The sequence below is a fragment of the Pan troglodytes genome, chromosome 6 (genome assembly GCF_028858775.2).
Source record: "Pan troglodytes isolate AG18354 chromosome 6, NHGRI_mPanTro3-v2.0_pri, whole genome shotgun sequence".
Lineage (NCBI taxonomy): Eukaryota > Metazoa > Chordata > Mammalia > Primates > Hominidae > Pan > Pan troglodytes.
In genome coordinates, this window is record NC_072404.2 from 98,134,808 (window position 1) to 98,157,070 (window position 22,263).

The 22,263-nt window shown below is 36.2% G+C and overlaps 1 protein-coding gene across 1 annotated transcript in view; it reads left to right on the plus strand.

The window, feature by feature from the left end:
- Positions 1-274: 274 nt before the first annotated feature.
- The window catches only part of ZNF804B (zinc finger protein 804B), a 581,991-nt gene continuing 560,002 nt past the window's right edge, over positions 275-22,263 (plus strand). The window contains exon 1 of the mRNA XM_527811.8: positions 275-482. Within this exon, the coding sequence (XP_527811.4) occupies positions 375-482 (108 nt within the window). The 5' untranslated portion in view covers positions 275-374. The remainder of the gene's footprint in view (positions 483-22,263) is intronic.

The window sequence follows — 22,263 nt, forward strand, 5'->3', positions numbered from 1 at the left end:
GCACGGGGCGGGAGGAAAGGGGCGGGGGAATTCCTGATTCCCTGGTGGACCCTGGAAGTTGTCCTTAAATAAATATATCGCTGGCCCGCGGTTGAGCAGCCACCTCGTCAGAGCAGCATGTGGACTGGCTCGCCGGGTCCCCTCCGTGCTCTGTGCTGTCGCCGCCGCCGCCTCTGTCAGAGCAGCAGCTGTCGGCAGCAGGAGCCCCGCACGGGGCGCGGAGCAGGGACGCGCTGCCACCGCCTCCCCCTGCGTCCTGCTGGCCGCGTCTTCTCGGGAGGTGGTAGTCGCTGTTGCCGCTGAGAAACCCGCCCGCTTTCCACGGCTGGTCGCCTGGTGAGGAGTTGAGACTCTGCGCCTCCGCCCGGACCCACATGGCTTGTTACCTGGTCATCAGTTCGAGACATCTCAGCAATGGGCACTACCGGGGCATTAAAGGAGTCTTCAGGGGACCCCTCTGCAAGAACGGATCTCCCTCTCCGGTAATGTGCGCGCGCACACACATACATACACAAACGTTCCAACTCAACACAAACAAAAAGATATTGAGAGATAGTATCCTGATACAATGAGTAGGTGGTGGACATCTAAAACGTATACCTTATCCATAGGTATGGAGATACATCGTGTCCGTTTATACAATTTATTGACAGACTGTGACACAGAGAGGGGTGTGTATTTACATGTGTATTTTCAATTCAGTCAGTAGGATCTATAGTGCTACGGATGTAAATACTTACTGAATGCAGTTAACTGCAGGGCTCGGAAGGTAGCTCCTCTGTGCTATGTCAACTTATGAATCTGCTGATTTGAGCAGTGTAGAAAGTTTGAGTGGCACGTTATAATGTGCTTTTGTAAAGTCATCAGTTGAGATTAGTTTAATAATGCTACTGTTACTTTGTGAGAAAAACTCAAAGATTTTCCCTCAAATCATTGGCAAAAGGAAAGTTATAGGTAGTGAAAACTTGATTATATCTAATGCTCAACTATGCACATTCTTTAAGGGGAAGTAAAAGAATTCTTTATGGAAATCTGAATTGGATAATTTATTGTATAATATACAAATATATTAACATGCAATTAACGTGATTGCTTTTTAACTTAGTAAACTATGCAATTTAGTTACTATTCAATTTATTCACATTCTTTTTATAAAATAATTTCATCCAGATTATATGAGTTAAATACATTATTAATTCATTTATTGGTACATGCTATTATGTTTTAAGGCTCCAAATATGTTTCAAGAAAATGTGTGTGAATGTGTATGTGTGTGTAATTTATATATATATAATAAATATATATATAATTAAAAATATATATATATATATATTAGTTTTGGACTACTAGTGACTAAGTATCCAAACTTAAAGACCAACTTTTGAGGTTTCATATAAAAAACAGTATTTAAGTCTGTATGATATCAAGAGGGAAAACTGAAATTGCCCAACTTTAATTTTTTTATGTTTGATATTTTCCATCATGGTTTAATGCTTCTTTAGCATGAATTATTCAAAACTGCAACATATTATAAAAGCCTTTGATTATTAATAAATGCTATATGTAATTTACATGAGAAATCTAAGATCAGAAAGTACAGGTGCCCAGAGATATCACTAGGATTCCTCATGACAAACTATTCCTTCACATGCTTTTATGTACTATAAAAAGTGGGTTGTTGCAACTGCTCCCCCCAACAACTGTATACAGTACTGAGTCAGAACTGCTAGGTGGAAAATACTGTTTGTATAAGTACTTAACAATTAAACTCACAGGGTTAGCAGGCACTTGCAGAGTTCTAGTTTAATAAAGCCCACATTCAGTCCCTCTAAGTAGCAGGTCTGAATCTTTCCCATTTGTAAAGATTCTCAGAATTGGAGTTCCTGCAGTCTCAGCAAACCACTTTAATGTTTAACAACTCACAGTGCCAGGAGAATCTTTCTTACAGCCAACTTAAATCCTTTAAATTCTTCTTTAAGTCTATTTCATCTAGAAAACATACAATGTTCTGCCTTTTCTCATAGGTATTATTTTTCAGCGCTTTGGTAATCTCCGTGCCTGTCTCCCTTGCCCTCCTTTTGGTTATGGAAAACTAAATTGGGTAGTGCATTGTACTGTTTGTGCCTTAAGACTTCTCAGTATAAAGGGAGAATTGCTTCATAATCTTACACAGTTTAGTTCTATTCAAGTTGGTTAGACTATGGTGTTCATCTTCCCAAATCTGTAGGGCTTGCAGAAGAATTTCTGTTACATGGTCAAAAAGTGTCCTTTCTCTCCCACTTTGGTCAGTCATCTCCCAAGAGCCTGACTGACACTATAGAGACTGGATGTGTGAATGCGGATGGGAGAAGACAGCCCATTGACCACATGGCTGTGCTGGTTGACCAGGGTTCACCAGGTACTCCCCACCCTCAGGGCACTATTTTTATTCACTGCTGGGCTGGTTTTTACTAAAGTACAAATTAATTTACTTTGTTATCTAGGATCTACACTTTGACTCACTGGAAGTTTCTCTCCAATATTTATTTACACATTTGGATGTACTTAAATTACATATGCATCATTTAAAAAATCTAAATTAAATGATATATGTACTTTCTCAACACTATTTCATTTACTTGGTCTTCTTTTACATTTTATTATGGAATTTGCATGGCTTTTTCAATATTTGAATAGTTTCTTATGTGAGCTGGGCACTGTGTGAAAATTTGTGTTTATTCATTCTCTATCATTGGCAGGTGGTTGAGATGAGTCTTCCAAGGAGTTGAGGTCCTCTTCCCATTACATAACACTTAGCCTTTCTCCCTAAGGTGAAGTGGATCACTACCTTCCGTGCCTTAGACCCTTACACACTTGAAAACTTTCCTAATCTAGATAAATGTGTGTTTGCCTTCCTTATTAATTAATTGCAAAATATGAAACTGTAAACTGTGGTTATAGATCTTTTTTTAATTCAGCAATACACATTCCCCAGTTATTTTCAGGTTGACATAACTTTATTGATTTTTTTCCTTTAGTATAAATGTTAAACTCAGAGATCCATAAAATACATTCATCTATTTCTTTAAAAAAACATAGCTACTCTGACATTTTTTTTTTTTCAAATTTAGTGCCAGGAATGACCTAAAATTGACCTTTACATCAATGACTTTAATTATTTCCACTCACTGAAACTCAGTTTATTTAGTATAGAGATATTCTTAGTTGACTTAACTAACTTTCACTAAGATTTCCAATACTTCAACTTTGGTCTTTGCCCTTTTTATCCAAGTGTCTCTCCTATTACTTTTGCTCCACATTTTTCTGTTTTATTAGAACTGTTTGCATGTAGAACATGGTCTTAATATTCAATAAAACAATTATTGGTTAAGACTACTTTCTACCTCTGCTACAGAAAGGAGAAAGCTACAATCCCTTTTTGATATAATAAGGATTTCTTCTTTTGTAGTTCTGATATTATGGATATCTGATATCTGGATATTATGGATAAAACATTTCACTTTCCTATAGACATAATTCTTCAATTATATAGGTAAAGTAGTTGTGTACATTTATGTTCAAATCACATGTCTGTAAAATCCAAACATGCAATATTAAGCTAAAAGTAAAAAAGAATGATTATATTTATTTCAGAGGATTTAATTTAGAAAACATGTTGAATCATTATATGGAATTGTTGTAATAAATTCTTAATGAGTTATTTGAGAAATAAAGCATTTTACCCCCAAACAGTTTTTGCAGATCAGTAAACTGAAAATCCCAGAGCGAAGTTCAGCTTCTATCTTCAAAGTGAAAACATGGTAATGTCTTTTATCTATTGCATCTCTCTTCTTTTTAGAGACTGTGTGTGAAAAAATAGCATACTGCTTTTTAAACCTAATTAAAATGGGAATAATTGAGTGGAGATAGTTTATACTACTTTAAATCCAGGGATATATTAAAGAAAGTAAAAAAAAAAAAAGAAAAATGAGAGAGGATTTTATGGTGCTTAATGATAAAAGTCTCTATTTTTAGAAATTGTGCATTTTCTAAATTCTACCACAATTTATACCTATCCCTGACTCTATCTAAACTCTAAAATAATATGACTACATGATGACTTTAAAAATCATTATGAGATACACATATATACATTATAGATAGAAAAATAGATAGATACACATTGCTATCTGTGCTCAAGCCAAAGAAGTTTTTTATATATTATGTTATATAGTCTTCTACCATCAAATATATTAATGGTAAAACTTTGTTTTAATAATTGGGAGCACTTAGGGGACCCAGCAAACCAGTCCACATGGGCTGCTCTGAAAAAGTGGCTGCTCAATTTAATAATTAAATTTAATAACTTAATCAATAATTAAGCTATTCATTGAGAACATAGTCTATAGATTAATTCAGTGTTCATGAACTTCTAAGTTCTATCACCATGTTTGAATTCAATAAAACAAATATCTTCTATGTAATAAGAAAAATATATTTGACTTGACTTTTAGTTATGTAATCTAAAATAGCATCTCAAGTTTATATTCGAATGTAGTGCCGTTAATAGTGAGACTATCATTCGGGATACCTATTGATTTCATGTTAATAATAATGGTAGATATATATTTTATCTGTGGTACATATTTAGCTTATTATTACTCTTTTGAAGTTTAGATAAGGTTATATTTCTTAAGAAGTGCTTATTCCTGGGAGCACCATAGTTAGACATCCTTGAATATCTTTTTCTGGGAATGCCTATTGTCTTAATGCATTGGGTATAAAGGAAATTTTGGGGATTGTCATCAAAGTGAAAAATCAGGGTCGCTGAATATTTTATGTTATTTTTTCTTAAGTTATATAGCTGATTAAATTGGCTAATAGGAGGATGTGGAATATAAATAAACAAGCATTTTAAATGGACCAACAATCTTCTACAGAATTCCCCTGATAAATTACAAATGTATATCTATAAATGAAAGAAGTTCTAGAAGAGATGAACTACCTTGAAGATACATCCATCCATCCAGAGAACTTCCTAAATGAGGAAATGAGTGCAGTTAAACCCTTGTCCTTTTTTTCTAATGCCTATAATATCTGACTGTGTATATTTTCATTATGCCTAATAAATACACATTAAAGACATTCAAAATTGCTCTTAAAGTGATGCACTTTTCAAGTGCCAAATATAATTATGAAGACATGCCCTCCTGTAGAGAAGTCACCTGCATCCTCTTCTTGAATTCATGAATGCATAATACTGCCTTTCATGTTGGAATTTTCAGATGTTTTCAATAAAGACGACTTAGTTACAATTCTTATAATACATGTTCTCTTTTTTATGTCAAGTATCATATAAAGCAAGCTCCTTTCTTGTAATTGCCTTTACAGCCATTTCTTCTTTCCCCTAACTGATTTCAATAACTTTTTAGTTAGCACCTATGCTAGTTGGTACCTTCCAGAACCTAAACAAATTTGTGTTTATTTGACTTCAGAAAGTTTCCATAGTAAGAAGACTTAAATAGGTATTTGAGCGCTATAATTTTGGCTTTTATTAGATTACACTACATTTATTTCATAATTGAAATTAGAGGGCTCATATACCTTGATTAGTTTCTTTTAGATATATGACTAAAATGAACTCTCTGTTTTAGGTTTCTGCTCCATAATTTGGAACTAAAATAAAAATGAAACATTTTGGTATCATGGGTAGGCTAAATGTGCATGGCATTTAACATAGAACTTAACTATTTGTGACTTAAAAGAAAACATAATGTTAGTTGTAACTGTGAAATTTTTGCTGTATAAAGCGTATGCACTAAAATACATATTTTTATGTGTTAAGTAATAACAGAGCTTGAAATGCCAGTTGGTTTTAGGCTGTGTTGGAAGCAGACAGCAAGAACAATAATATATATCTCAAATAACTATCAAGTGCCTTTCAGTGTGAAGTTGATTTTTTCAAAATACACATTGTCATAATTCTTTGGTATATATGAACATATTTTGTATAAAATAATTTGAATAAAAATTGAAATAAAAATGCTACTTTGCTTGAAAATGCCTTTGGGTTATAACAAATGTAGTTTTTCATAAAAATTCAAGTAGCCCTTATAAAATGACAGCAGAAAAAGCCTTTTGTAGATTGATTTTACAAATCAGGTTTACTTAGAGAATAAGATCTGGAGAGAGAAATTAAATATTTGATATGTTTTCAAGAAAAAGTGTAGTTATAGTGATAATAGCGATATACCAATTCCCAAGTTACATAGTCTCTCTTGTTTTGGAAGTGCTTACTAAACTTGGAAGGAAATTCTGGAAAAATAAATTACTTTCTACCTTAGACAGCATTTTCAGTTGTAGCTAAGACACTCTAAACTTAATTGAAGATAAAAAATACGAAAGAGTATTATGGTGTTTAAATTGGAGAAGGACCTGTAATCCCAGCACTTTGGGAGGCTGAGATATGAGGATCCCTTGAAGCCAGAGCTTGAAGCCAGGTATTCTAGACCAGGTTGGGCAACAAAGCAAGACCCCATTTCTATAAAAGAAAAAAATCAGCTGGGCTCAGTGGCTCATGCCTATAGTCGTAGCCACTTAGAAGGCTGAGGAAGGAGGATAGCTTGAGCCCAGGAGCTGGAGGCTGCAGTGAACCATAATAAGGCCACTTCACTGCAGCCCCCAGGCAACAAAGGGAAACCTTGTCTCAAAAATAAATAAATAAAACAGAAAAGGGGGTTTTGATTTGCTTTTTAAAATATTCACTAATGATATTAATTTTCCTGAGATGACACTCAGATAACATGTATTCAACTAATCTCTTATTTCGTTCAAATTTGATATCTAAATTCTAAACATATACTTCTGAAGAACTGATAATATATTTTTCTCTTCACAGAAAAAGATAACCATATAGTTGAATCATTTTCTTTTCTTCTTTGGCTGGGAGGAAGAGACAAATCTGTGGGTTAGCAAAGGGATAGGAATTGATGTTGGCCTTAAAAGCAACATGATATACCCGTCTCTGCTCATCTCCTGTTCCTAGTCCAGCTCTGATTCTATTTCCAATGACTTTCATTATTTTTACATTTATATTTTGCTGTTTTAATGTACAAAGTTTCTTTCAGATGACTTAGATCTGTTGTGAAAACAAGTTGGGTTGTAAATCAATAATAAAATATTGAATGTCCAAATTAAGAATGCTACTCAGGATTTTGTACTGGACAGCAATGAGAATGATTCATAGAGATTATTCAGTTTGTTCATTTCTAGCAAGTATAATTAGGACTGCCAGTTTTCTTTTTTTCTTTGACAATTGGCAATTTCCTTTTGGCAAATTTTATTTCACTTTTGTGTGGGTGTAAGAGGCAGAATATAGCTTATTTTGAAATGGATATTGCCAGTTTTTTCTTTTCTTAAACAATCTTCTTCCTCTCTATTCTTCTTGCCATCAGTCCTTATTCATTTCATTCACATAATTATCAAGTTTTTCAATATCTTTTTTTGGTTCACACATAAATGTTGGCATATACTTCTAACTCCAGAGATACTAGCCCTCGCAAATGGTAAGAACTACTCTATTCTGTATGCTCTTTCACCCAACCTTACAAGTTTCTCCCCTGTTCACCATCCACACATAACTTTCATCTTTAGTTCAGAATTTACAGCTTTCCCCATATCTCCATTCAGAACCCACCTACCAGTGTTCTTCCCCTGCCCTTCTTCCCACAGCTATTACTCAGCACTTCACTTGTCCTGTGTACTTCTCAGCACCAGACAAATACAGTCAGCTTCCCCTCTTTCCACTCACATATGTCCCTTCCAGTTCTTTATTTTGCTGTGAATAATTATGTTCTCTAACGTCTTCCTTGGCAAGCAAAGGCTATATGCATTTTCTTTTTGTGAATGAAATAAATGCCATATTCTAAACAAAAATGGCCATGGGGCCTCTTTTTTTAAATGACAGGGAGGATAGAGGCATGCCTTAAATTAGACTTGTCCTATTCATTTGCTTCATCTGATATGAAAGGAAGAGGCATGGAGGTGGCCATATTAGTTGCATTCACATTCTCTAAAAACGTTCAAAATCCTTGAATAATATTTTACGTGTAGGTGCATGATCCAGCCTTCACCTACATTTTCAGCTTTCACTGTGTATCCGTCCACATGATTCTAATATTGTCCACTTATACTGAAGAGTTCTTGACTATAACATGTTCGCAGATCTTTCTGCCATTGCAGATGCTGTTCCCTCTGCCCAAAAAATTTTTTACCCTTCATTTGTTGGGCCATATCTTGTATATTCTTACAGACTTAACTAAGGAGTTCAGTCCTGCATTTCCTTTCACAGGTCAAGTGCATCTCTTATAGCCTGCCGTTACATCCATCAATTGCCATCACATCCATTGAAATCCTTGGGGTAAGTCTGCTGTCATCCTTATGTCTGCAAATATTCTGCTTTATTTTACTCAATAAATATCTGTAGAATGAATGAACAGATGTGTGAATAAAAATGAATGATGAACAATATATTATTAGATTCTTCATCATTCAGGACATTCCCACTGATACATTTGACAATAGTGTAGCTGGTATGAGGAATATTGGAAATTTCCACCTAGTCATTGACTTTAATGTTTATCTTATGATTTAAAAACCACTTAAACTTAATGAATTACTGTGAATACCTCTTATGCAATTTCACTGCAAGAAGCCTCCAGAAAATTGGGGCTAGCTCTACAGTTTAGCTATATATTTATATTGAAATTAGTGAAATTTAAGGAAATCTTAAGTATATATTTAGGCATTAAGAACATTAACTCACAAATATTTGGCTAGGCACAGTGGCTCACGCCTTTAATCCTAGCACTTTGCGAGGCCCAGGTGGGCAGATTGCCTGGGCTCAGGAGTTTGAGATCAACCTGGGCAAGATGGCGAAACCCATCTCTACTAAAAATACAAAAAGTTAGCTGGGCATGGTGGCACGAGCCTGTAATTCCAGCTACTCAGGAGGCTGAGGCCGGAGAATCGCTTGAAACTGGGAGGCAGAAGTTGCAGTGAGCCGAGATAGCACCACTGCACTCCAGCCTGGGTGGCAGAGTGAGACTCTGTCTCAGAAAACAAACAAACAAAACTTACAAATATCGATTTTTATGTGTTCAGTTTCTATGATATATTATACCTAAATATATTTCTCTCTCTGGGTATTACTTCTGGCCACTGATAGAGGGACAATATTACATGAGGATCAAAAATGAAGGCCCTGGAGTTAAACCGCCTATTTTCGAATTCTAGTTTTGCCATTGACTAGTAATTTTATAACTTCTCTTAACTTCAGTTTTAACTTCTTCACAGTGGGAAACAATGGTTCCTAATATGGTGTTTTGAGCCTAGTGCTTGACGTTCATTGAGTGTTCAGTAAACATTAACAGTGATTATTACTCAGATTGTGTGTGTTGATATGTGTGCATGCATATATACACCTGATGTTGTAGTGGGGGAAAACTTCCAACAAGTTTTATCAAACTCCAATTGGGATAATTATCCTTGTCTTAGTTAATTTAATGATTTCAATAGAAAATAAATAGATTTCAATGGAAATTTAATTAGTATAAATATGTTCCCTTTTGTCCTGGTGGTAGGTCCACAAAGAAGATTTTTCCATAGAGAATTTTTTCCCCAGTTAGAATTTTTTAGAATGCAGACTATTCTACTGATGGATTAAGTGGTCACTGTTTTCATGGCAATGTTTATCACTTTAAGATCTACCAAGATCATTTGGTCAATTGCTTTAGGTATAATTTAGTGTCTCCTATCAATCCAAATTGCAGAGTGCTTTATTCTATGCAGCATTTCAGAACATCTTTTGCTGAAGGCCACAAGAAACTGAAGACTGGTATATATAAATTGGTGTAATTCGTACATGAGTTAGTTAAGCCATATTTTTTCATTGGTGGCATATTTAACAGCTTCTGATAAATGAATTACAAGTTAGGAACTTGATCATTTCTTTCCTATTTAGGAGTTTATAGGAGGTACATAAGAAGAAGGAAAAATAGTGTTTTCTAATCTTTTCCTTTTTTTTGAAAGAGATACAATAATTCCCTGACCAACGACCACTGCAGCCTTTGAGATAGCAACATCCTGGAAAAGCCACAGGGTGGTTGTTTCATAATTGTTAAGAATCTCCAATTGCCTGAGTTTATCAGTCACATACTTTTCAGCAAGCTTTTGTTAGCAATTGTCCCTTCTCAGGCCCGTTAGGATGGGACCACAGTATGTAAGAGAAGCTTGGTCTTCTTCTAAATAATAAATTTTATCTAAAATATTTAGTCATCTAGGGTAGACATACAGAAAGAAAGTAATACTCTTAGGAGTGAAGAGAATCTGTTTATTTTTATGGTCAGTTTCTTAATCCAAATAAACTTTTTATCAGTTGTTAATAGATAGTTAAATTCTTTGCCTTATTTATAGAATATAAACATTGGAAAGACCCTTAGCAATCTAGGTTCATTTACCAATCTATATTTTAACTATATCGCTATGGTAGGCAGATTAATGATATCCCCAAAGATGTTTATATTTGAGTCCCCAAACCTACAAATCCAATATCTTACATGACAAAAGGGACTTTCAGGTTATGATTGAATTAAAGAGGATGAGATGATTATCCTGGATCACACAGTGGGGTCCAACTTAATCACAAGGGTCATAAGAGGGAGGCATGAATGTCAGAGAGAAAGCTTTGAGGATGCTATGCTTCTAGGTCTGAAGTTAGAGGAAGAAGTCACAAGCCAGGGAATGCAAGTGACTTCTTGAATCTGGAAAGGGCAAGTAAATGGATTCTCCCATAGAGGCTCAAGAAAAATCACAGCCTTACTAACATGTTGATTTGTGCCCAGTGGAGCTTCTGACCTAGAGGACTATAAGATAATAAATTGATGTTGCATTAAGCCAGTAAGACTGTTAATTCAACCTCACTCAACCTTAACATGGATGAATATTTCCAATGGTGTGGGAGCTCTCTGCTTATCAAGATGATTTCTTCTCCTGTGAGATGAGTGAATTAATGCCAGTCTCCTGTCTCTGCCCAAATGTCCCTTCCTCCTTCTTTCTTTTACTCACTGGACTTCAGTGTGCCTTTTTGAAGCAAGAGTGTAGGGAAACAAGAAGAGCTCTCTGTTCAACATAATATTCCTTTAAATATTCAGAGACAGCTGGTAAATTTCATTGTTAAGACACAAAAGGGACTGAAACATTTGTGAGAACAAAGAACATCCTATGCAATGTATATCACTTGCATTATTTCCTTATAAGTTGAAATTTATGCAATTCAAAATGCTTTACTACACATTTTAATGTAGTGCAGGTTTGAAATATAACATACTGATGGTTCTTATATTCTTGATAAGGTGGTAAACTCAGTACAACACTATCATATATTAAAAATACTGTTCACATTTTTAAATATTGCCTACTTTACCCAGATGTTCCCTGTCGTACCATCTACATCCTGTATCCAGAGGGTAAACAGAAAAATCATATCATTTTAAAGGGATATTTTAAGGCTTTCTCTTTTGGTTTTTTACTCTTCTGCTTACAGATTTGTGAATTCGTAGGGAAAAAAGTATTAGTTTTAAATAAAATGTGATGTATGAATTGAAGTAATAGCTATAATTTCATAAAATAAAAAAATTCTATTCTAGACATAGTGGCATATAAATGGAAACTTACTTTTAACTTTTGTATTAAAGAATAAAATAGTATATAAATTATCACTAATCATATGTGTACAGCTTTTTGATACCACGAATGTGAACAGAGAACAGTACAGGCCCTGGAAGTTTTATTTTAAAAATTAATATTAAAAGGAATTTTAGTAAAGAACACACCGATTTGCAGCTCAATTGACAGCAAACTATTGAAATAAAGCCCTCATTTCTGGGTGCAGATAGGTAACTGGACAACGTCTCTGTTGCTTCACTTTTCTGTTTCACTTTGACTGGCCAAAGCAAACTTACTAACCACTTGAAACAATTAAATAAGAGAATACTGATTAGGCACAAATGAATGGATTTATGCTAATAAAACATATATATTATATGAATAGTGACATCTGTGAAGGATTTCATTATCTTTTCCTCAATATTACATGCCAATTTTCAAAGATCTGATCATCATGTAGATTTAGAACTGTTTTGCAAGTGGTTAGGAATGGCCCTCTGTTGAGTTTTCATTACTTGAGAGGAGATGTGAATTATGTATTTAATGGCAAGACAGCAATAAATGATTAAAGGAAAGAAACCTGTAGCTTGGACTTCTCACAAAAATGAAATTTATGTGCAAATAATATGTAAACTTTATTACAAAAGTTGTTATACTTCCACAAGCATGCATGAAGATAAAATACAAATCTTTGTCACTATGGAAACAGGGTTATTGCCAAGAAGATTGTAGATAAAGCCCAAACAATGCTGATTTAAATGAATTTAAATAGATTTAAAGAATTGATCATGTATTTTAAACCACGTTTAATGTTCTTCTTTCAATATTCATGTGCTACATACTATATGTTTAGGAAGTGTGTATAATATCCCTGGAAGAATCCTTGGTGACCACCACTGATGATTTGCTTTCCTGTCATCATTGAAAGAAGATTCGTGAAATTGTGTTACAAAAAAACCATAAATCTTCTTTATGTGTTTCTTCCAATAGTAGGTCACTTTACTGTGGATTTGTTGTTGTTTTTGTATATCACACTCTGTTTAAATCTCTATGATCATCAGGTTGCATTCCACCCCTGAAGTGACAGGGCAAACCAGTCCTCCACAGGGAATAGAGAAGGTGAGAAAGCACAGTTAAAGAGAAATGATAATTGGCCTAAAATATTCATAAGGAGTGGACTTGGGTGGATTTATATAGTACATAAGCATCCCTAAGTCTGAAGGTCTTAGAAGTAGACCAAATCCATAGTAACTGGAATACAACATGTGATCTGATTGTATGACAAATTTGGGTACATGAAGTTCTAATTCTTCATTAAGTCATGAATATTAAGCTAGCCCTAGGATTTAATTTCTGATCTTGATGAGTGCTGTTTCATGAGGCAAGGAAAGAACTGCAAACTCAAAATTTCTTACTCCCGTGTTTGGAAACAACTCAGTAGTACTTGACCAGTGTATTTCAGGTGGTGGTTGCTTTATTTTTAAAGCTATGATATCCTTTGTTCAAAGGAAATTCTAGGAGCCAGGCAAAATAGTCATAAGCAGAACTACTTTATTTAAAGGTGGGGGGAAGGTCTTGAATGGTGAAAGCTTCTTCCTTTTCCTCTGTATCTGCGCAGGAAATGTGCTTTTGGCATAAGCCCAGAATACTTTGATCTGAATAACACTTAGATGGACCATGAAGGGGAAGCAGCTGCTGTTTCTAAAACATGGTTAAAATTCATACATCTTACCTGGAGTAATTAAATTAGCTATCTGATACACTGCCAATTGATTCCATCTCTAAGTGTTGATTATATATTAGTTTCATTCTGTTTGCAGTTTTTATGAAAAATGTTAAAGTGACTTTGGGAGCTCAGCCCTCAGGAACTCCTGAGTGGGTAAATTCAAGAAAGCACAAGAAATTTTCCCCTGAGCTAAGTGCTCAAGTAGGAGGGGAGGCCCACTTTAAAGAGTAAAGCAGGAATTAGCAGTATGTGTAGCAGAAACCTGGATATAGAACTAACATCTGGAAGAAGCCAAAGAGTTCTAGAATTAAAAACAAAAATATTTCAACTGGGGAGTCCAAGTCATTCATTCATTCATTCATTCATTCATTCTGTCAGTCAGTCAATCAATCATATATTCAACAAGTATTTTTAAGAGTATTTTGTCTGTCAGACACTTGCTGGCCATGTAGCAAAACTGAAAGATAAATCACATTGTGGGAAGAGCAGATATGTTTTCCATAAACCAAATAATCCTGGGAAGTAACACTACTTGGATAAATGACTGTATTAGGTCATTCTTGTATTGCTATAAAGAAATACCTGAGAATGGGTTATGTATAAAGAAAACAGATTTAATTGGCTCACGGTTCTGCAGGCTTTACAGGTAGCATGGTGCTGGCATCTGCTTTACTTCTGGGGAGGTTTTAGGAAGCTTACAATCATGGTGGAAGGTAAAGTGGGAGCCTGCATGTCATATGGCCAGAACAGGGGCAAGAAAGGGGGGTTAGGGAGATGCCACTCTCTTTTAAATGACCGGATCACCTGTGAACTCATATCATGAAGACAGCACAAAGCCATGAGGGATCCGCCCCCGTGATCTGAACATCTCTCACCAGGCCCCGCTTCCAGTACTGGAAATTACAATTCAACATGAGATTTGGGTGGGGACAAATATCCAAACTGTATCAGTGACCAAACTCCTTTGGATAAAACAGAAAAAAGAAAAAAGTGAGGTAAGGGGCATCTGAAATGGATGGACTGAGATAGTTATCTCTGTTGTCATGGGTCAGTTGACTCATGCACAAAGCACTTAGGTCAGAGTTTAAAATTAATTTAGATCTATACAATTCTAAATTTTTATCTAGAGACTTTTCAATTTTGCTCTTTTTTTTTTAAGTTTTTTTTTTTTTAATTTTGAAACTTTAGCCACCTCCAAGTGACCAAGGGGATTACAGCAATTGAAAGGCTCCTGTTAATCCTCTTAGTTTGGTTGTGGGGTGCAGCCTATGGGCCAGTACCAAAAGTGTGATCAGCTAGAGGCTGAGGGGATGTTCTAGATGTAAGACTGACAGGAAAGAAAGCATTAGAACACTAGATTGGACCTGGTCTAGTGTGAGGTCCAGAGTACCTCTTTTTCATTGGGTATCTGTGTGTAAGAGAAGCACAGTTGGCCCCTGTCCATAGTGAAGGTTCTGTTTCTACTCTATGGAGAATTCTCTGTTCCTAGTGGTCAATGCCAGACATTTCAATTTAGATGCTGCTAAATGAAAATATACATTAGAGGTATCTATTCATCCTACTAAGTATTTATTCTTCAATGTGAATAAAGGATCTGGAAACAATTCTGTTAATCTAATACCTCAGGTGTTGGATCTCTGAAAGAAAATGTGGGAAACCACTGAAGAGAATAATGAGAGCTGAAGATGAGTGTTATTGTAAGGTTCTGCTTTGATGGGGTAGGTTTAGGGGCCTCTAAATTGTAGAGACCACAAAAAGGAAGCTCCTAATAGAAAAATGAGGACTTAAAGGAAAGGGCACTGGATGGAAGAGCTCTGTGCTGTTCTTTGTGGAAGACCCTGTCACCAAAGTTCCCAGTGAAAAGCTCTCAGGGGGATTATGGCTATGCCTTGAGGCTGGGTGGAATTCAGATAGTAAGTTTTCACAAACATTTTGGGGTCCTTACTACATACTGGGTACTGTTACAGGTACTGGTGATAGTGAAGTCAACACAAGACATGCTGTCTGTGTTAGTGGAGACTAAGGAAGATAGGCAACAAACAGATTTTTATTTCTTAATACCTTATATAAAAATGTATAAGAATTTAAAATTCTTGTGAAGATAAGTAACTGATGCTAAAGAAGGATAAACAGGGTGACCCTACCTAGTCCTAGAATTGGGTAAGACTTCCCAGAGTAAATGATGCCTAATCTGAGATGTGAAGAATGAGGAGGAGCTATTTTGGCATAGAGCTCTGAGTCAGGACCCAAGGAACGGTTCTTTGGAGGTCGGCTCAGAGGCCGAGGGGCAACAAGAAAGCAAAGGCTGATAGGTGAGGAACAACCATGCAGGACCCTATAGGCCCTGTAACAAGGAAATAAGAAAATCATCTCAAGTAGATAGATATATGGCCTTTAATCCAACTACAGAACTAAACGTGATCATTCCATAGTCCCAACAGAAGCTTTTCTACTTCTCCTCAGTCATGCCAAATGAGACAGGTAACCATGACTTTTTTGTTGTTGTTTTTATTATTTGGAACAAAAATCAGAAATAATTTATAAACAAGAAAATAGGAGTTCCAAAGTTGAATCATCACTAATTTAATTACATGTGCAGTAAATTCAGGATCCATTCCTGTGTATAGCTCTATAAAGTTAATTTTCAGTTCTTCTCTTCTTATAAGAGTCAACAGACGAGGCAACTCTCCTCATTCCTGAAAAGCATGTATGACCACTGAAATATGAGCCCTTTCCAGTGTTGCTGGGTGACAAAGCTTGTCTCTTTCTATATTTATTTAAAATTTGAAAATAAAATTGTGATATGTGTAGGGCTTTGTGGTATAGTTTATATATGTAAGTTGCCTTGATTCATGCATTTCTGCATGTTGTCCCTCCAATTTTAAGGTGGGAACATGGAAATTTTCCCTTCTTGTACTAAGTACAGAGAGGTGCTTACAGGTATCGATTTTAGAGTTGGACTGAGCTGGTTTGACCTTCTATTCCAGCTCTGACCAGCTGTGTGACTACTTCACCATTATCAGGCTCAGGTTGTTCACTTGTGGTGTTACTTGTTTAATAGGGCCTTTGCAGGCAGTGAATGAGCTAATTAATGTTAAGGGCTTAACACAGGGTCTTGCACAATAGTAAGTGTACAATGAAAGGAGCTGATGATTACTTTGATCACAGTTGGCTTATTCTGTTAAAAACAGGTTTTCATGACTCCTTAAAATGTTCTCAGTAGTGACGGGGAACTTAAAATTGTTGTATCAAATTGTTGAAATTGTTGCTCTTCTGGATGGCCCTATCAGATCATATTATACTGTAGTTGGTTTTTATTGGGAAGAGAAGTTCAGGCATGAGGGCCAGTTAGCATTATGTTGAGCACAACTATTGCAAATAGCAGCCCTGTGTTTTCACAACTCTCATAATAAAAAAATGTTCAGTGTGTGCCCTACTTTCCTGGTACAGCTTTAATTCAAGATAATGATACATTTGTAGTGGCTTTTCTATTTCTCGTGGTGTTTTTTGTTTGTTTTTTTTTTCAGGGCAAATTGAGTTAAGTAGACCAGTTGTTTTCATGAACTTGCTGCCACGTGGAAGGATTTTTTTTTCTCTTTTCTATAAGGCTAGATATTTAATCTAAAACTACTGTCTCTGTGCTGGGAAGCATCCAACCTCATTACTGTTTAAATGTCTTACTGTCTTTGGAAATTCTGATGAACCCCAATTAGTAACCCATAAACCCCCACCCCCACCCTGTTCACTTCGTTATTTAAAATAAGGAAATATTAGTGCAAAAACATTTGTATCAGTGTCTAGTCAGGATAACAGAAATTATTCTCAGCTTTTCAAACAGAGGTAATCCAATACCAAGTAATTGTTTACCGATGTGTTAAAAAGCCTGAGGGAGAGAAAAGAGTTAGTTGCTATTACCCAGAATTAGTAATTGCAGGAAGTCACTATTGCCCCTAGAGCTGGAAGGGCAAAGGGGAAAGTGGCATAAGCAGTATTATGTGGACCTTACAAGCATGTACCTGGGAGTGCTGCAGCTGCTGCTGAAACCACCTGACCTTTGCTTTGCAGGCATCCATGAGCCCACAGTCCTGCTGGTGCTACTGGACTCACTGACAAGGTGAGTGACTGGTGCCTACAACCACTGGCTGCTGCCATAATGATGCTGGTATTGCAGAGAGGCAACCACTGGCCTGGTGCTGATTCTGCCACCGCCAAAACTCATGAGCGCTAAGATGCTAAGGCAGTTGGACATAGAAGCAGAAGAAAATTAATCATGGCTTCTTTTCTTCTCCTAACTTCCACTCTCCCACCAGTCCTTTCCTTTGGAAGACCCAACCAGAGACCAGCTAGCAAGGGGATCTGGAATAGGTACTTTACTGGCTTCAAGCCAGCAGTTTACAGGCATGCAGTCCCAGAGTAAAGTTGAAGGAGTGAGAATAGAGCTGAATGCTATCAGACAAATACCCAGCACTGTATTTAGACCATTTAATATAAGATTGCAGAAACTGGCCGGGCGCAGTGGCTCACACCTGTAATACCAGCACTTTGGGAGGCCAAGGTGGGTGGATCACTTAAGGTCAGGAATTCGAGATCAGCCTGGCCTGGCCAACATGGTGAAACCCCATCTCTACTAAAAATATAAAAATTAGCCAGGCGTGGTGGCATGTGTCTGTAATCCCAGCTACTCTGGAGGCTGAGGGACGAGAATAATTTGAGACCCAGAGGCAGAGGTTGCAGTGAGCCGAGATCACACCACTGCACTCCAGCATGGGTGACAGAGTGAGACTCCATCTAAAAAAAAAAAAAAAATTGCAGAAACTGAGAGGAAGTGGCATTAACTAATGAAGGAAATTATTTTCTGAATATATATGTATGTATCTGTTATACAGAAATCTAAAGAATGGGTACAAATATTTATATTCAACTCACACCTCATGTATTAGTTTCCCACTGCTACTGTAATGAACTACCACACATTTAGTGAAAAAAATAACATAAATTTATTATTTTGCCATTCTGTGGGTCAGTGTCACTAGGCTATAATCAAGTTATAGGTAAAGCTGCCCTGCTTTCTACAGGTATTCTCTCAAAAGAGAATTCATTTTAATGTTTTTTTTCCAGCTTCTAGATAGAAGTTCCCTACATTCTTAGGCTCATTGCAACCTATCTCCATTTTCAAGCTAGAAACTTCCTCTCATGCTGCCATCTTTATGATTCTCTGCATTGGGAAAAACTCTTTGCTTTAAATAACTCATGGTTAGATTGGGCCCACTTGGATAAGCCAGGATACTCTTCCCATTTCAAGGTCTTTAGTTTTAATCACATCTATAAAGTCTCTTTTGACATGCAAGACAGCACTCACAGGTCCTGATCGTGGACATCTATGAAGATCATTATTCTGCTTACTATATCTCAGAATTTTAGACTCCTATACATCTGTAGTTATTCACTGGCTATTGTTTTCCTTAGAAATCTCAAACATGTAATCTTTAAAACAAAATTACTCTTCCAACAAATATTCTTCCCCCTTGGTTGGGGACATCGTCTTCATCTAGCAGCCTAGGCTTGAAGCTTGAGAATATTTTTCTGTAGTCCCTCATTAGATTGGGAAATCTGCTAATTTTCATTCCTAAATATATCTCCAATCTACCCCTACCCTGCACTTCTCTTACCACTCCTATATCCTGCCAAGGAAGGCAGGCATTACCCTGAAAGTACTTCTTGATTAATGGTGCCTAGCATTGTACTAGCTGGTGGAGCCGCCGATGTGCATAAGGTATCCATGTTGTCTGCTCCAATGGAATGTGCAGTCTAGCATGGAAAGTGCACATTAAACAAATAAATCTGTGGTAAATGTCCATTTCTGATCTTTCTGCTCATGGCTTCCCAGTTCCATTTTCAAAAATTGGGGTTTTAAAATTTCTGAATATTCTAGAGAGAGGACAATTTGTGTTATTTAAAAGTAATCAAAGTAAGTACTTTTTGTGCATGTGTGTCACTTTTCCCTGATTCTGAGATATAAAGATGGCAAAAAAGACTACTAAATGACATGTCAAGTATGGCAATTTAATTTTAATAAAATCAAGCTAGAATGGCTTTAGGGCTCATCGCCATCAATTGTTGTTTAAATGGGATTAAGTTGAATATTTTAGGCCCCCACACTAGACTTAATGAATCAGAATGTCCGGAGTAGGGCCTGGGCTATGCATTTTAAACAAGTATTCCATGAATTTTTTGTGCCCATTGACATTATGGAATTATTGAACCAATGTCAACTCATGAATAATCCCTGGATTTATAACACTGAGGCCAGAGGATGAGGAAGGTTTTATGGCTGGCTCACTGTCTGTTCTCTCCTTTTTCCGCTAGTAACTCCTGTGAATATTGTCTGTGAAGCTTCCATGGTGACTAAATATCTCCCTAGTGCCCAGTTCACAATCAGAGTAAAATGCAGGAAGCACTCACTATATGCCAGACGTACGGTGCTAAAGTCAGCCTTTCACGTGTTGTCATATTTAATCCTTAACACAACCTTAAGCTGGAGACACTGTTATCTTTCATTTGCAGATTAGATAAAAGATCGAACTTTAACTTCACATTTTACCACATTGCATGGAAGAGTGCTGGGGCTTCATTCCAGGGCTTTCAAATTACAAAGCTCAAATGTGAAACTACTTCTCTGAGAATTGACTATTATTCCCTCTCTGTGCCACCATGAAAATTTTCACATTCTTTTATTACAGAATAATGGCATTTAAATTGTTGATTCACATATCTGTTCTCCTTTCTTCGATTCCCCCAGCAATAGGATCAGTGTCTTCTTTATCCAAGTAAATGATAGCCCTAAGGTGCTACAGGGTCTATGGGTTAGAAGATACTCAATAAACTGTCCAACTGGTCATTCATTCATTCAATCTCAGTTGATTTAGAGTGGGTCAAAATGTAAATATTAAGTAAAAGTAAAATTTGGGTATATACATAATCGACAAAATTAAAAGATAAAACTTATATGAAAAGGTGTGCAACATCATTGATCATCAGAGAAATGCAAATCAAAACTACAATAAGATGTCATCTCACTCCAATTAAAATGGCTTATATCCAAAAGACAGGGAATACAAAATACTGGTGAGGATGTGGAGAAAAGAGAACCCTTGTACACTGCTGGTGGGAATGTAAATTAGTACATTCACTAAAAAGAATAGTTTGGAGGTTCCTCAAAAAACTAAAAATTAGAGACATACTCATATCTTCAGCCGTTAATATGTATGTATAATTAACTGATATTCAGACTTTTTAAAATAAGAAATTAATGGTAAATACTTTTTTTCTTTTTTTTCTTTTTTTTTTTTTTTTTGAGAGAGGATCTCACTCTGTCACTCAGGAGGGAGTGCAGTGGCATGATCATGGCTCATTGCAGCCTTGACCTCCCAGGACTCAGGTGATCCTCCCACCTGAGCCTCCTGAGTAGCTGGGACTACAGGTGCACCACTATGCCTGGCTAATTTTTGACTTTTGTAGAGAAAGGGTTTCACCATATTGCCCAGACTGGTCTCAAACACCTGGGCTCAAACGATCCGCCCATTTCAGCCTCCCAAAATGCTAGGATTACAGGCATAAGCCACTGCATGTGGCCTAATGGTAAAGAATCTAATTGACAATTACAAAAAACTATAAAGACGCTTTCTGAGAACCCAAAGACATCAAAAGTGTGTAACAATTCAAAAGTGAAGCAAATACTTTTCAACAATTTTATCTCACGTAAACTGCAAATTATATAATTTGAAATCTCTTATCTTTCTTCACAGGAAGAAATAAAAATGTGTATTTTGCTTCCCTTATCATTATGCACTTTTACTTATTTTATAATGTACTAATTCTGTTCATAGGTGTGAATATTAAAATCTAATTTATACATCAGGCAACAAGGCACAGTAGTATTATCTCATTCTTTTAGGCACATGTAGTTAAGTAACACATTTCTTGTTAGAAACACATAATGGAAACAAAACCCCATAAACTGACACAAGTCTATTTTAATCTTAGAATTTGAGTTCTTTAAAAAACAATAAAAATTCCTTCATATGTATATTAAGCCATTTAATTGAAAGAGTGAAGTAATTTTCTGATATTCACATTATTATTGAAGAATATAAGTAGGGTTTCCATAATGCATACTAATAGAAGTTAATTAAATGATCAGGGTCTGGTTGTCTGAATTGGCATTCAAGCGTTCATTGAATTGTAGCTCATGTTCTTCCTGAGGATATTAAGAGCAGCAGCAGAAGCATGCTTAAGGACTTTCCCTGGGCTTTGACTTGCTAAGACATATTCTAGAGTATCTTCAGCCTACTGACTCCTTGTTGTAGAGACATTATATATCAGCAGCTTGACTAATTGGTCTAACATTCTTGAGGTCACCCAGGGCTACTGGTCAGAATTCAAAACTTTTTATGTCCTTGTCACAAAGTCGATCATCATAACTGCATTATGGAAAGTGTGGGCCAACAGACTATAAGCCAAACACAGCTTAATTCAATAAACATTTATGGAGTTGCTGATAATTTTCTTATATCATTTATTTTATTTAATATTTCTGTGCTCATTCAATTTACAAAATGCTGAGACCCAGAGGCTAAACAAACTACTCAAAGTCACAGTTAGTGAGTGGAAAATCTGAGATTCGAACACAGATCCTCAAATGTGAAACCTGGGATTCTTTCTGCTATGTGAGAGTAGGTTCCTTTGAAAATATCCTCAGGTTACTCAGGCTCTTATTAGCTTCAAGAGACAAAAAACCCCGCAACACTTTACCTGACTTAAGCATAGAAGAATTA